The 16,778-nt window shown below is 40.2% G+C and overlaps 1 protein-coding gene across 1 annotated transcript in view; it reads right to left on the reverse strand.

The window, feature by feature from the left end:
* The window catches only part of LOC111271329 (CD109 antigen), a 37,665-nt gene extending 23,019 nt beyond the window's left edge, over nucleotides 1–14,646 (reverse strand). The window contains exons 1-2 of the mRNA XM_022852059.2: nucleotides 14,043–14,646; nucleotides 6,478–6,770 (exon numbers count right to left, since the gene is read on the reverse strand). Coding sequence (XP_022707794.1) covers nucleotides 6,478–6,731 — 254 coding nt within the window. The 5' untranslated portion in view covers nucleotides 6,732–6,770; nucleotides 14,043–14,646. The remainder of the gene's footprint in view (nucleotides 1–6,477; nucleotides 6,771–14,042) is intronic.
* Between the last annotated feature and the right edge of the window lie 2,132 nt (nucleotides 14,647–16,778).

Raw genomic sequence — 16,778 nt, forward strand, 5'->3', positions numbered from 1 at the left:
CTCTGATGAAGTGATTATCGCATCTGCGCGGATTAGAGAAATGTTCATAGGTTTATTAATATCTGGCGCTTATTTTTTTTCCATTGATAATGCTATACATGTGTTTCTATGTCGCACGCTACTTACGTTTTCTCCCTATAGAAGTGTGCTACATGCTAGAGTGAAGATGAGTAAAAAAAAAAGTGGTTACTAACGGAAAAAGAACCTTCGCCTTTTCTCATACGAATTTCCGTTGTGTATAAATAAAAAGTGATGAATTTCCCCAAAATATCGTAGACATCATTGATTTCAAATTGACCTGCAATAATGCATTTTTTTCTCGAGCTAATAAAAATTTACGATGAAGTATTTGTTGGACGATGGTTTGTTGCGGTGTAGTCAATACAGGTTCACTGTTACAAGGCTGTCTCGTACTTCGGGTAGCTGAGTACTTTTGAAGCAAGCTGTAACATTTGTTTTACAGAGCACTTAATAGATCACGACCAGAAAAGTCAAATTTCGGGTTTGAAACATCGAAGCATAAAAATGCATTAGAAAAATCGGCGTTTAACGGTATAAAGATAACTGAAACACCGTAACATGTACCGATGACGAAGTTACGGTTAATGCAGGTTAGAACGCCCGAGTCGAACGTAATTGCCACTGGTCGCCACTGAAATTGTAACAACTCAGGTATAGTCTTGTCAATGACCCTTTGTGGCGAGGCGGATTACGCTTGGAAAACAATCACTTAGCTCAACGAGATAAGCTGATTTCCAGCGAAACGGGCGTCATTCGGCCGTGGACCCACTTACAGGCAACACGAAATGACGGGGACATAGAGCGACATCTGCTTTGTTCAGAGATAATTAAATAAGCACTTATTTTAATTGATTTCGTGTTGCAGGATAAAAACATATATTAACTAATCCTAATATATATATATATATATATATATATAAATTGTGGATTAGCTTGCTATTCAATGTATCCTTCGCCTTCTTGTACAAACAAAATGTCGACTGAGCATTTGTTTTGTCCAACTATACTGTTGTTATTAGCATACCGGATTAGTAAGGGTGTCGTAAAAAATCTTGAAAAAAAATTAACAAAATCGCAGAGGTCAATATGTTAATTCGAATATTTGAATAACTTAGACAAACTACGATAACCTAGGTTGAACATGAAATGTTTAAGGCATATCTGGTAAAATTAACGTATAGCCTGTCTCCTGACTGAACTGCTTTCAACAATTGCTCCAACAACCCTAGGGTGGAATAAACAAGATTATTTCAACACGGGTAGATCAGAAGCATTCGTTGCAAATTGAGAATATTCGCATGCCGCTCCACTTTTCCAATCGAACGGCTTACATGTCTGAAACGGAAAGCATACTTCAATAATATTCTACATTAGGTGTTAGCTGGTCGCATAACCAGATTTCTAGGCTTAGAGCAAATCTTCCGGCTTGACCTCAACGTGGATCTGTTCAGCAGCAATAGCAAACGTAGTTTACAAAACAGAAGTTGTGATAGAACTTCATGTAAAGTGACGAAAAACTTTTAGCGAAAGGAATTAGAAGGATCTGGTAGAAGAATCGTAGGATGAGAAGGACCAGACCAAGTCATCCACCCCCAGGACCAGACCCCCCTTACCAAAGCCACATTGGATGTTATTAGTAGAGTAGGCTTACAGGTGTGTGTTGTCCTACTTCGTACCTGGAATAAAGATTGTAGCTGCTACTGGCTCGTTCCGCGGATGGTGCGATGAATCTATGGCGTACAGGGTAAAATGCTGATGATGCGTAACTCATCAAGATAATAGTCAACGATGACTTTCAGAGAATTTGACGAAGCATCAATGACTGACAGATGACGTTAAACATGTAGAAACAGCTTCCGTATATGTAATTTATCAACATCTTATAAAGTGAAATATTTTGGACTTCGTCGTTGACTATACCTCTGTTGACTATGAGCCTGAATCTGGAGCAGAAATGCTGGACAGAATTTGGTTCAAGAGCCTGCCCTCGTCAGCTGTACTACACTGAACAGAACATTCGAAAATTAAATCAGTGTGTCGAGCTTTTACGTCTGTCTTTTATTTCAGCCCTAACATGAGACAAAGTGTGTGTACCTCCGATTTCGACTCTAGGCCAGGCCATCACGCGTGCCGAAATTTAATAAGCGCTGTATTATCACGGAGACTAAACGTTCGACGTTTCTCCCTTCTAATGGATCCATGTTTACCTATACCAACTAATTTTAACGAAACAAAACTGATCAATAACATCTAACCCCACTGGCAAGGTAAAATACTCTATGAAATATCTAATTTCTAGATCCTATTCATATTGATCGTCATCAATTAAAGAATTCGCCAAATTTTCCCTTCGGACCTAAAGGTATTTATATACCACCGCTACCATACAATCATATTCAGTGTCAACAACCGTACGGAAGGTGAAGACTTTTGTCAGCCTTTTCAGATCAAAATAGCGCACAGATCTGGCTCTTCCAGACGGATAAGACACCCTTATAAATATACGACTATTAGCAAAATTTACTGCTTGGTAGCAACAATTCTTATACTATTGATTATACTACTGAAACAATTACTGATTTTGACGTTGTTACTATGGGATACTGATATAGGAATACAGAACACAGGCGACCTGATGGACGGCCTCGTTTACAAGGAAGATTCGTCCTAGAAAGACGAAAATACGGTCCAATTGCACTCTCTGTAGCTCTTGGCGGATTGGCTCATGTCTCGGTAGATGCGTTGCGTAAAAAAATGTTTGCTGTTGTAAATCTATATCTGTTCGACCTACTGGAATGAATGGCTGTATGATTACGTAAAAACACAAATGAAAGTTATACATCCAATAGTATGTTTATTCGCTGGCCAATTTACATACATGTTTACTACATCGAATATTACAGCGTAGTACTGTATAAGGCTTGTTCTATCAGATATTTATCTCGTAATGGAGGAGACGGTGCCGCTCTTTATAGGAACCAGGAAGCCAGCATGGAGCGATATAAGTAGAAAAAGTAAGTACAGCGGACGAAAATATCCAAAACTACTGCTCCCATTGATGCTCATAGACGAGTGTACCGAAAAGTACTCTCCTCTAACACTAGTAGGCTAAATAATCTAGCTACTGTAGAAGCTTCTAGCTACACGGACCTGCAGAGGCAGCTTTGGGTTTTGCTGAGGGCAGCAGTGGCTTGGGCCCCTAACTTGAATGAATCTCACGACGCATCGATTCGTAAGGACCACAGCGACGTCGACGGTGGTACGCTACAGCCCGTAATGCAGACATGGTCTACTGCATGGAAATTACTTTTAGGGAATTATTGCCGACCCTGATCGGAAAAAACCCATCTTGTTTCGCGAGCCAAGCAGAACGATGAATTAACGAAACTAGGAACGATAGATATACGAATAATACTAATATTTTCTAATACGTTTCACTCATATTGAAAAACGCACCTACTTTGTTATGTCGCTTAAGTAATATATAGGGCAGTGTCCATTCCAAACTTGCTTCAATAGCTGAATGTGCCAGCCAATATGAGTACATTGACGTTTTTCTGTTACGTTCTAGGAGCTTGCGAAAAAAAACCTGCGTAATAGCTACAGAAATTGTGGAAGAATAATTATGGAAAGCGGCAAAATCATCTTTCGGAGACCGTGGATCACACGCCGTCTGAGTTGCCACGATGTGCGTGAATAATTGCTTATTACGAACGATTTATAGACTGATAGCATCTGAAGTAGAACATGTACTTATACCTTACAAATACTTATCAGATCACCGAAGTACCCCGGCAAAATACTGTAGATGGCATTCATGAGAACAGAACTGCAGGCCTACGACTGCGTTATTTATTGGCTTGAGTAACGAATAAATTGAGCAAAACCATCCTCTATTTTACGTTCTAAGCTCCGCGTCTTCTACGGAGTACGAGTGAAATTAGTTAGCTGTATCGTCCCTTGTCGCAGAAGGAAAATCGAAAGCAAAAAGGACAAAAGTTAAAAATAGGGATAGCAGGAAGAAAATGGCCTGCAATAAACGCTTGCGCGACCAGTCGCCTAACAAGGAAACTTTGTCATGAATTAGCAGCAGCAGCAGCAGCAGTAGCATCCAAAGGAATGATTCGTTGTCGAACCGAAGAAATCTAGTGAAAATTGACTGAGAGCTGTTGTGCCATATATCGTCTAGATACAACAGACGTTGGCGATCACGATCCGGGCAGAAGCGCCCGCAGCGATGGCGGCAAACATCACGACATTCTGCCAGTGAGGGAGCCAGATAACCAGACAGACTGAATCAGTAATCCATTTTCCGTTGCTCGATCCTGTGCTGTTAATTTGCGCGCTCGGCCAATGTAGAAGCTAAGTCCATTCTTTCACAGATTTCACTTATGTCCCCATTACCAATACCAGCAATAACGGCACCAACATCTCTGATCAAATCATCACTGTAGTGATCGGGTCGAATTGAACGTATAGGCTGCCCTAGAATACGTATCGCTTGTTCGACTCTACGTTATGGCAACGCTTGAGATTTTCCTTACAGTCTGCAACTACCATCATGATCATTTTGAGACCATGATGCTACTATTGTTCGTTTCGTGTTTGTGCTAATATTATTATATGCACAGCTTACCATCGTAAAGATCAAGATGACGGACACAGAGCTGGCGTAGGAGCAGAAGAAGGCAAGAGGTAAGGGAACGTGCGGGTGCGCGACACTTGAAGAGCGCTAAAGGTTTTGACGGTGGCGATGAATACGGACGCCTCGAGTCAAGTAAAAATCTGCGCTGACTTGAGCTAACTTTTTTGGATAGATGAACATATGGTTGTAGTCGGCAGTCGATTAGTAGACTGATCATGTATTAGTGCGGTAAGCGGGTCAAAAGAGGTTAACGGCGTAGTGGGTTTTCTATCTCTTGCGATATGGTTCCGATGTAAACGGAAGTTAACCTGTGTTTAGGCTAAGTCCACAATCCAGAGCCAATCTGTTAACAGTTACCGCCGATCGCTGGCGACTTCCTGAAGCGATCGAAAAGATGGTTCACGATTTTCATTGTTAAAACAATTAAGCACAATTATGGTAATAATAATAATAATAATAGTAATATTGCGATATTTTTTGAGAACGATACATGTACACGGGGGTAAAGGAATAGCAACTAGAATCACACCGCTATCTCTGCACCCTATCTGACGTCGTTTCATCCGAACGAAGCCGTTAAAAGGACACAATGATTTTTAAGGTTGTTCGACGTGGCGCGCTAGCCTCGTTTTGTTATAATTTCGTTATAATTTTGCTCAAATTTGACTAGTTTATGTTAATTCTTCCATAGTGGTAGTAGTAATAGTAGTAGTAGTAGTAATAACGCTGAGCATAGCCATATTTGAATGCGAAGATATATTCTAAACACGCGTTTATCCAGCAAGATCGTTGAGATTTTATTTGGGCACCTAGCGACTTCTAAATGTCAAAACTGGTGTCCTTAACACTCACAGGGATCTCATGCTTTAAGATTGCCAAGACTTTTGTTCGTCAATATATCCGAGGCAAAAACACGCATCACGATATAACATCCGAGGGGAGACGTCTTCATTTGAGTTGGGGTAATCTAAACATGGAATCATCAATGACGACATCAATACATTGTACTGTAAATATGAGGCTGGCATTACTAGATGGACTTGAGAAGACAAACGTAGTTATTTATGAACGGCTCGAAGAAAGTCGTCAGAATGACTATTTTCTTATGATTAATGTTTCAAAAAACCCACAGGCGATTTCTAAAATCTACTTTGTTTTTTGTGGTACGTGTTAGTCGAATAATGCTATCAGTCTGTACTACATTAGTTATACATGGTCAAAACAGTAATAAATTCTATATACCGTTCAAAGACGAATCACACGTAAAGGTCATATATGTTCCGAAGCATATATAAAAACCGATGGCGCTTTGGGTTTGTATCTCGAATTCGGTGTTCGCTCTCTGTGCTACGATACAATAAAAGCCTGTTTTTAAAATGACTGCACCAAATAAACAACACCGTTCGTGTCGCCCGGACGTAATCATCCTCTACTTAGGCCTAATGAATTTGGTGATAGGGGTGGCGTTCCTTAGGGGACCAGCTAATTTTTCTGTGTAGGCCATGCGAAGTTGATATATTAGCAGATATAAGCTTTAGATTTTCGAGCACGCTCCAATCTGTCCTTAATTCTTTTCACCAAGTAAAATTTAATACATTTTTAAAGATGAAATGAATTTAGGTTACACCGAATTGACGTATGCACTCAGGAGATTCAGTAGAATAGTATAAAAGTTGGACACTTCCTAGCCAGCAATCTCCATACGCTTCGTTTCGGTTTAATAAATATGATCAGGATAAATAAAAAGAACGAATTAGATATAGATAGTTCGTATTGTAGCGGGCTATTAAAATAGAAATAGTGGTACTCACACGTCGTCGTTGTCTGCCACCTGGCGAACATTTCCAAATTCGTTGATGACGTTTAACATATTCTGATCATTATGCTCTCTCTGCCATAATGTCAGCGGATCCTCCTGACCGGTACATAAGGGTATCGGACCAATATATATAACGATCGCCGTATAGATGAAATAAAATGACCGTAATGTGGGCACACTTGAATGGAATAGGTTCAGACAACGCCAGATGGATGTCGATGCGCCTAAGTCGAATCTCGCTTCCATCTTTGTCCGGATTTACATAGCTTCGTTGAAGGTCACTACCTGCAGAAGCAAGAAACAATTTTGCTGGCTAATTAAGAAAGGGAATCTATCAGCTAAGTAGGCAGTAAGTTAGTCGTTTCTAATCCTACTTATTAATATCTGGCATACACTAGGTGGCCATGTTATTGAGCAGTGGTGTCTTAAGGAGGACAACTGTGGTGGCCTAGGTTCGGCGACGGGCGCCGGCTGTCTCTAGGGCACTATTATTTAAATCTACATTATATAGAGGAATATATGAATGAATAGAATTTTTTTTGTGCATTGGCGGCCACTGATCATAAATATATAGAGCATTGTTAAATGATGACACTTGAGTCACTCTGAACAATTCGCTCAATTGGCCAGCTTGTACCTTAGTTTGGATGGATACCTCTACATAAATGTATCCGCCGCTGTATGCCGGCTGCGTCGCCGATCGCTCTGTCATACTATTTCAGTGTTGAATTGTCCATTTTTCTGTTAGAATAGTGTCGAAGTACTACGTAAATCTTGGCTACGTCTGACATTAGAAAACGACAGCCTCAAGGAACGAGTTTATCATGAAGGTTGGCCGCCAAATCGGAGGTAACACGAACGCATATGGGATTATTTGGGAAATTCAAGTGCGACATAACTCTATTAGTGTCGTGTGACATCGATCTCTTACTCCAGTGGCCCATAGTGGCAAACTATTTAGCAGTGTCACCAGGGCTGAAAAGCGAATCGTACCACACCGACTCAACAACAAAAAGAGAGAAGCAGACGAATTCGAGCTAATTCTGTAATTATAATAGTAATAATAACAATGGGAATCATTGTTATTATCATCTAACTAGTTTGGTTTACATAACTTTGGGGAGCGGGGGGCTGGTCACGCGTACCGAGGTTTGTTTCTTTTGAGCTATCTATATATTGTAGCTACTTTTACTTCGTTCTAGAACAGAGTAAAGATCATTATAATTATAACTATATATATATATGTAAATGAGTAATCTATTCCTTAGACAAACTATTATTTTCCTTCGAAACACTTTCCGAGTGGATCAAGCATCCTAATACGAGAATTCAGCCATATTGCGTCATTATCTCCAAGAAGAGTCTGTAGATTTAGTGTCATTGAACGCGATGGCTTCTTTACTATCGTTAATGTACGAGAAGGTTTTTTGTGGATATTAAATAATTACTTTAGATAATTATTAATGACATCCTCATAGCGAGCAGATGAAAATGGCGGAAGACAAAAGAAATGAATTTAGCTGAAAATATATTTATGGAACATAAGCAGAAGGGTAATATTTGCAAACAAAAATCGGTTTACATACCAATTTCAATGATGTTTTCATCGCCGCTAAGCGCCAAACGAAATAGAAATACTGCGTGAGCGATATCGTAGTCACCCTTATGGTTATATACGTATAATAAAGTCAGCTTTCTTTAATTCGATGATGTCTTTGAGCAGAGGTAATTCTAATATCACTGTCCATAAAACGCCTCCAATCGGGCCTGCCCACAAAGGGTATTTTCGCTACTTCGATAATACGTAAGTGCTCATGAAATAAGGCTTTGTCTACGTTGCATTTTACTAAAGTACGACGCGATGAGGCACGCACTTTGCCCATTAGTGTATACGGGGTACTTTGCATCAGTAGTTCGGAACGGCTTTTGCTCTAACAAAAAATCTACCTGGTTTGATTTAGATTATACCTTCGACCCTGTTGCTTAGCAATGAACCGACACGTAAAATTTTCCTGATGAAAATATACACTCCATAATAAAAATACTTGTTCATGTTGCTTTAGAACACGACTCAGTCGTACGTAGCCATAATGCACATTTTGAGCGTTCCGGAGGTGAGCCTATTATTCGCTAAATCAAGCAGACGCTCCTTAATAAAAAAAAAAAAAAATATAAATATGACAGCCTCTAACGTTGTCGAAAACTGTACGCTTCATAAAAGCCGACGGGTCGAATGGTGTTTTTTTTTTTTTTTTTTTTTTTTATATACGGTTTTAGTTTGATTTTAAGCGCGCAAACCTTTTGTCTCGACCCGGTTCTCCGAGTTTGGCCGACACGTCTTAACGTACATTAGAGTTACCCTTCCTCGTAGTCTGATGTTCCGGCGAGCTCCCATCGCGTGGAATTGAACATGGGCGTTTAGCGTCGTATCATTTGAACTAGCCGTAATATTCCCGACGTCCTTTGTACGACTCGGCTTAAATATCGTTGTTGAAGCTCAGCTTTCTTGTGCTAGCGTCAAGATTAGGCCAGAACGAGGATTCGGACCAATCATCCGTTTAAGTCGAGCAACTTAATCAGGCTCGAACTATGGAGTGAACGTCCTGGTTAGAAAATGTCATTGCCAACAAACTTCATGCGCTTTCACTGCTGATCAGTTTTTGATGGGAAGACAACTTTCAAATGATAGCACCGAGCCGAGCTTGGAGTCACGTGCCGTTGTTAAGATAGCTCTTTTTATCTAGCTGATCAAGTAGAAGAGGCGGACGAATCATTGTATAATTCGATAGGATGAGGGCCTATTCGATGAAGCGATTTTAGCGCGGCCAAAATCAGTAGTTAAGGCTTCATCCGTGAGGCCGTATAACACTGCTGATACAGCAATTGAAAAATACAAGCTCCATCTTCTCGAAGTCGGAGAGTGCAATGGCAGATTGATCTATATTTAGCAATTTCACAGGTAAATCAGCACGGCTTGATACGAGGATGCGTCCCCAACGTTGGTAATTGAACTGGCCATACACTTTTATATACATCTCGCAAAGACATCTAACCCAATGCCACGTGCGGATCGATAGAAACGGCACATGGATTGTTTACGGATTGATCAAACCCTAGGCCCCCTGAGTAAGCACAAGGCACATAGAGCTCATCAGGCAGAATATTGTTGCCATTTTGACGGCTGAATGTGAGTTATGTTTTTTTTTTATTTAATCATATATGTCAGGTACTGTTATGTCGTTGTCGGGCTTTGAACTATCGACTTCGTCCTGTTTAGCCAGACGTTTAGCTGTTCCAGCCAACATTAACGTATGTGCGTGCTATGGAACACGGACATTAATAGGCCCACGGCCGTTTTTGAAGGCGCTCTCGACCGCTTGGTTAGAATCAAATGGTTAACTTTTTCGTCGTATTGCCGTAGGAAGTGCTTCTTCGTTTGTCCAATCTATTGAGCTACGAAACGAGAATAACACCTATTGGCCAGAGACTAGAATCTACGAGGATTCATTCATAATTCTGGTTCACGAACAAACGAAGCGACAGGAACAAACGATAGCACGAACGTATCTTTTAAAATCTTTAACCATTCTACTAACTGCCTGTTTACATTCAAGACAGTACATCTGGAAGATAAACATAAATTTAATTTGCGAAAGCGGTTATTTTTTTTTCCCGCCAAAGCACCTTTTCAGATTTGTGTGTGTGTGTGTGTGTGTGTGTGTATATTTTTAATGTTATTTTGTACAGTGCTCATACGTTCATCATATGATTAGTGGCTGTGACAGAGACGATTCCTTATCGACTTTAGAAGCGATCTTATTTTATCGCTTGAAATTATATAAACGCCTCTAGATACTGATGTTGGGTCCTTAACGGCGAACTACGGCCAAAAATGATCAAGGTCTAGAAAAAGTACGCATCGGCTTTCCTACGGACGTGGGTCTAAAGCTGTACCTACATGAAGTTTGCCATCGATTAGCTACAAAAACCCGCTCTATAGGATCAAATACTAAATAGCTTATTTCTAGCAGAAGGCAAAACTGTAAATATAATAAAGGAAGACAAAATAATAACAGTATACAAACAACCTGTAGCATCACCGAGTAAGCGAAAAGTTAATAACTCCATCATTCTATAATATTCTATCAAGCCGATTCTTTTGCCTCCAAATAGGTCGCCTCGCCTTATTGGTTGAGATGATTGCTTTCACTCTGATTTTACATAATTCTAAGCGTTTTCATATAGGATCTTCACTGCTTCTTTTAGCAAAAACCAGCGACGCTCATTTAGCATATGAAAGAAGAAAAAGCCCCAGAAATACGAAATTTTCACCAACAAGACACGCTAGCGTCCCGAGGAAGCCAGACGTATCAGAAACTGATTTTTGCGGCACGGCTAATGAAGACAACGACTCATGTTGATGAAAAGTACAAGCGCAGTCATTCGAAAACGATTTTTTACAAAGACGATCATCACGACAGCTGAATCTTCACGGTACGTAGGTAGGTAAGCAAGCAGCTTCAATGACAGAGAACGCGAAACAATCGCCAGAATGACGAATTACAACTCCCCCTGGCAGCCATTTGCTTTCTACACACAACAGGTGGTTGGTGCACGCTTTCATAGGCACAATGCGGAAATCGACCGTTTCCCCATAACCCGAATTTGAACGAAAATACCATCAGAGTCAATGACAAAGCGGTGGACACCCGCTCGACACGGTCGAACCAAGAAACGCGCTTGAAACATCGTCAAACAGACACAGCAGCTAGATGAATTCGATTCGATCGCGGTGCCCGATAAATCATCGTCATATACTCGAGTAGGAAGAGAAAAATGTTGAAGAGTTGTGCAATTGTGCATAGGCAGAAGCTTCTGCATCAGTGGATGAAGGGAAGGGACGAATCATAACTCCGAAGCATTTGTAAGACATTTACATATTTACGATTTTCTGCAGTACAAAAACTTCAACAAAACCTCTTCTTCAATCCTGTACATATTGCCAGTTTAACTAATGGAATACGTAAAGAAGCTTGTGATAAACTGAACTCATTTAAGCAGCATGCATGAGGGCGTCCTTGCAATGGTGCCGTGTGAACGCATTTGCGGGTTAAACTAAGGGATATATAGGTGGTTTCAGATTTGAATCTTGGCATAGGCAAACCCAGATCATCCAGTAAAATTCGGAGTAGAAGGAAAAGCTGTGAATACCAATATAATCTCTTTTCCTGCTCAGTCCCGTCAAATTTCTCCTGTTAATGCTCTTGTGACGATGCAGTGGTAAGGTGTTTGCTTTTCAGGGACAAGTTAGACAATCTAGGTTTGAGGCCGGGCATAGAAACGCTTCATTTTGTGTTCTCAGCCAGTTGTCCGAAGCAATGCTCAACGGCAGTATCGGACGTGAGGCTCGAAACGTCACTTATGTTAAGACATATATTATTACAGGTCTTGAAGGCAGGTTTTAAACAGGCCACCGAAGTCTATCGTAAAAAGGACAGCTGCTAGTCATCTATGGACGAGGCTGGATTTGTATATGTAAATAAATGTTGTAAAGGTTATCGGTAACGTAATCAAAAGGGTGAGCGTTTGATGAATCGGTCGTAAATCTAAAAATTGTCCTGCAGTTGTACAGTAATTATATTGAAAAATTATATGTATCAGTGAAAAGAGAAAAATTCTTCAGAACAAGTAGCCTTTGTCATAAAACGAAATTTGCGATAACCATTGCCGTAATAAAAGTAGCTAAAATTGATGTGCCACCTAATACTGATCACGGTGTGTATGGGAAGAGATTAATATTAAGTATAGCCGGACGCTCGCATGGTGATCTTTCAAGGATCAAACTAAAATCATTTTGAAAAGTTGATTTTAAATATACTAAAAACTATAGTCTATAAGTCAATAAACGTGGGCAGACGTAACCCAGAATGCGTTGTTACGGCAACCACGAATAACGAACATGTTGGGTATCGCTGGTTCGAATCCAGCGTTAACAGAGTGTAAGTAACTACGAGACAGAAGAATGCTTCTGATTCTATCTCCTTATATTAGCTAAAATAATACTCTTCAATGCAAAAAGGTAAGTAAACTTGTCATCTGTGGTGTTTTGCTGTATAATTCCTTTAAAATCGCCCTGAGTACTATTGAAATAGAGGAATGGGGCAAATACGGAATTCCGTTTTTACTACATACTAACGGCGATTGCGTTATATGAATGAATAGGCCGGAAAAAGATTCTTCCATAAATAAACAGACTCGTTGTCGAATTGCCCTTCTACTCGTGGACCGAAGACTGCAGGCCGAGGACGTTGCGGACTTCAATTGTAAATCTGAATTGACAATAATTTTCAAGCCATTTTAGCAACATCCACGAAGCAATACGTGGTTGTCCTGGCACCCTTTCAACATTGTCGCCATACGGAGTACAGTATAACAGAAAAAGGAAATCTAGATTTATGTTTTATGGTTTTGTACGCTTTGCAGCTGGCTCACACTCTTTTTAGGGGGGACCGTCTACATAGATGAAGACTCAGCCTCGAAGGTTGGACCTGATTTTGCCAGAACAGCAACCGGCTAATTCCCAGTTCCTCCCTTATTGGCTTTAACGGATTATAATTGGCAAAAAGCATCTGATGAAAAGGTCGTTATTGTTTCCCTTATTTTGACTTATTCATTTCAGCTATGCTTTGAAGTAATGCTATATTTAAAATACCCATTCATCCATAAGTTGCAGAGCGTTACCTTCATATTGAATGTGACGTCTCTTCGTGCTAACGTCATTCTGACAACTAAAGACGTCTCACATTTACGCATTGTGTGTGCTTCGCTGGAAAGTGCAGGAAGCTTCAGACCTGATTTACCTCTATGGTGAAACTACAATACAAAAAAGTGAACTCGATCCTTTTCGAAATACTCGGTTAAACATTTCCATTTTTTCTATGGACAGATTTAGACTTAACGCTGTTAGAGGAGCGAAATTCACTGACTATTATAATCGGAGCAAAAGATGCATATCAATGAAAAAGATACAACTTTTACACATTACATCGTTTTCTTTTACGATTTCGGAGCAACATATTAGTCACCTTGAAGCCTTTTAGCTATTCTGAACAGATAGGGCTCAGTCGTTCTGTAGCTTCTTCCGATCGGCTTCAACAAGTTTAATGGACTGAGAAGTTCTTTAGATGAATTCGGATTTGAACAAAAGTGTCTAATGGAATTGCTGATAGCAACTTATTTCATGGTTCTACTCGCAAAAGAAGCCAAACAAGTTATGGTATCAGTAACAACGAGAACGAATTATTTGCCAAATGTCGTTTATGCAGGAACTGAACTAGGCGGGACAATGCCAAAGCTACGCTATTTAAATTTCAGATAAATATATAATACATTTAAAAAAAAATAAAAAAACAGAAAAATAAACCGGATAAACATGATCGCCATCGACTAACGCTTTTCACACATGAGTGCTGGTAATAAATTCTTAATTGTACACCAGGTGTGATAAAAATTTTGTAAAGAAAGACAAGTCTTAACTTAATTTTTAGATACACCCACCGTTGAGATTATTGTAGCCGATGTGTTTCCATTAACTTCGTATTCCTATTAGTAGTCCCGTATGTAAGTTCTTGTACCACGTTTCGAAGCACCACACTTGTCCTTCACAAAAATCCACCCGTAACGATAGGCCACTTGTTCATTTTGATTTGCACCGGTATACACCACTGCGTTGGCCTATCAGCAACAAAGCATCGAGGCCCATTCAGATCCTGTTTTATTTTGCTCCGCTGCGAAACTACTACTATTATCTAATTAACAAAAACGAATGACTGCAATTTTCTTGTTTGTCGACAAATACCTTATTAATAAATGCTTATTGGCAGATGTATTTTTGTTCAGTAAAAATACTATTATTTAGACGTCGCCTATGGCACCATGGAGCCGAATCGAGTACGCAATTTCGGATAATCGCCACAATCCTGTAGCGTCAACCTCAAGTCCTAATACAGCTACATGGCCGCTGTTAGGTGAGAGACAGGCTAACTCGATAGTACGGACTCAATACAATGACATGATAGCCAGTACGTGTTAGTATACAGAGTACACGTTTGTGCGTGCATCGACTGCCTAAAAAGCATCCGCCCCCAAAAACAGACCTATGAAATCGACCCAGTCTGCGCTATGAGCGATTCCATGAGAGATCTGCGTGTCGACGGCCACACGTGGCGAGGGTCGACGGGAGAGGGAGCTTAGCTAATGGAAGACGGTAATTGTCAACATGATTAGGCCACCAGACAACGGACAGTTACCGGTTGCGCAAGTCGGTACCGTGAGCCGCGGAGATAGCTGAACACGCGCATAAAGGACACAAACCGGGTACTTATGACTACGACTACTTCTGCTGATGTGTGTGTATGATATTATAGCTGAAGGAAAAGCATCTGGGTGGAGGCCTATAGACGAGGAGGCGGTCGACTGGCGATGGGGTCTCCCTATGAGGTTGGAATGAACGATGCTGCAACAGCAGAGAAAAAGAGCTGCTCTTTGTGGCGATGGTGATGACTTTATAAAAGCAGAAATAAAGTTTATAAATGCTGAACATTTAATGCATGGACTACCCAGATCCATAGAAATTCAGCACATTATCGTTCGCTTCTATGGTAGGAAGATCACCTAGTGTCCTAATAGCAGGTGGTGTAGACGTTTCCGCAAATGATTTCTGTATTTTCTTTTGAAAATAAATATAATTATTTTGGTAATTTATAGCGAATTTGGTTACTTTAGTGTATTTTGGAGCAGTCAACAACCAGGTGCCTCAAATCCGATTCAGATTCGAAATTTTTCATTCTGTGAGGTGTCAGCACACGCCTCTAGCTTCCGGTACAAGTGTTATTCTCTTAAAAACAATGTTGCATCAGCGATGCCTCAATGCATAATAACATCACATACAAACTTTTATTACCTAAAGAAATAAGACCAAATGAGGGAACCCCCGAACCTATAGAATGCTTGGACGACGCTAGTAAAGGCTAACGGACAGCTGGCTAGTTTTCAGGGGCTCGCTAGCAGCGATGCTTTTTCTAGCTGTTCGATTATTGTCAGCGTAGAATTTTTTTAGTGGGTATGATTGGATCTTTTCGTTAGATTCATACCCCATTTGGGTACTGAGATTTGCAAAGCATTTTGAAAACACGATCCAGAAAAGCCATGACATTCCAAATCGACTAAATCGCGCTCGACCTACATTAGGGGATTATCATTATAAGCTTCACCTTTTCATGTAACGGTCCGCCTACTGACAAGACTAGATCGATTTCAAGGGCTCGTCAGCCTTATTTTTCTAAATTAGAATGCAAGTTTTTTTTTTTTTTAAATAAAGAAAATCATTTGGTTAAGCCACATGGTGTACGGCAGCTACCAACCAAATCGAGCATTTTTCGTCTAACTGTTCAACTGAAGGCAACTTTCCGAGATGTCCAGGCATCAAAAAACAGTGAGATTTATAATTTACAGCGCATGTCTTTTCCGGGACATGCAGCTGTACCTGTTTGTGTCAATGGGTCGGCAAAAGCATGCAAATCTTGGTCGTTGACAATCGTTGTTCTTCTCTCTCTCTTTTCTGATCGCAACCAGGCCTACAACTAATTTTCAGCTTTCTTAATCATAGGTGACCTAGATGATGGAACTAAGTCGGCTGTTGACTGTTGCTTCAGAAACTCCGTCACACTCCATAACAATTAGATGTATTAAGTTCGACCAGATACAGTTACTCTTCACTCGTGTATATATACAATATACACACATTAGCAATCTAACTAATGGTACTGCAAAGTCTGCCCACTTAACAACGAATCTCAGCATCTACTATATATTACGACTGTAAGAAAAATACGACATAAAATTTATTTATGCTAACGAAATTTACTTGGGGTATTAACGAAAGCCCAAAATTAGTAGAATAACTCCGCATTTGCTAGCTGCACCATAACAGATACCATTCGAGGAGTCTGTGCGGCCAGATTCGTTTTATATACCTTCAAAAGGCATTGGCCCTTAATGTGCTGTTCCCGAGGTGTCTGACGAGCGTGACAACGCAACGCGGCTACAGCACACTTACTTAGCACAATTTATACAAAAAAAAGTCGCTATTTTACTTGAAGCGAAATTTCATATTACATAACCACACATAACTTCCCAAGTTATGTTTATCGTATTACTCGTACTCGATCAGGTAGCACTATCGCGAAACTAGGCGCGCAACTTATCAAGTTAGCACGTATGCTTGCATCGTTT

The sequence above is a fragment of the Varroa jacobsoni genome, unplaced genomic scaffold (assembly GCF_002532875.2).
Source record: "Varroa jacobsoni isolate VJ856 unplaced genomic scaffold, vjacob_1.0 contig00535, whole genome shotgun sequence".
NCBI lineage: Eukaryota > Metazoa > Arthropoda > Arachnida > Mesostigmata > Varroidae > Varroa > Varroa jacobsoni.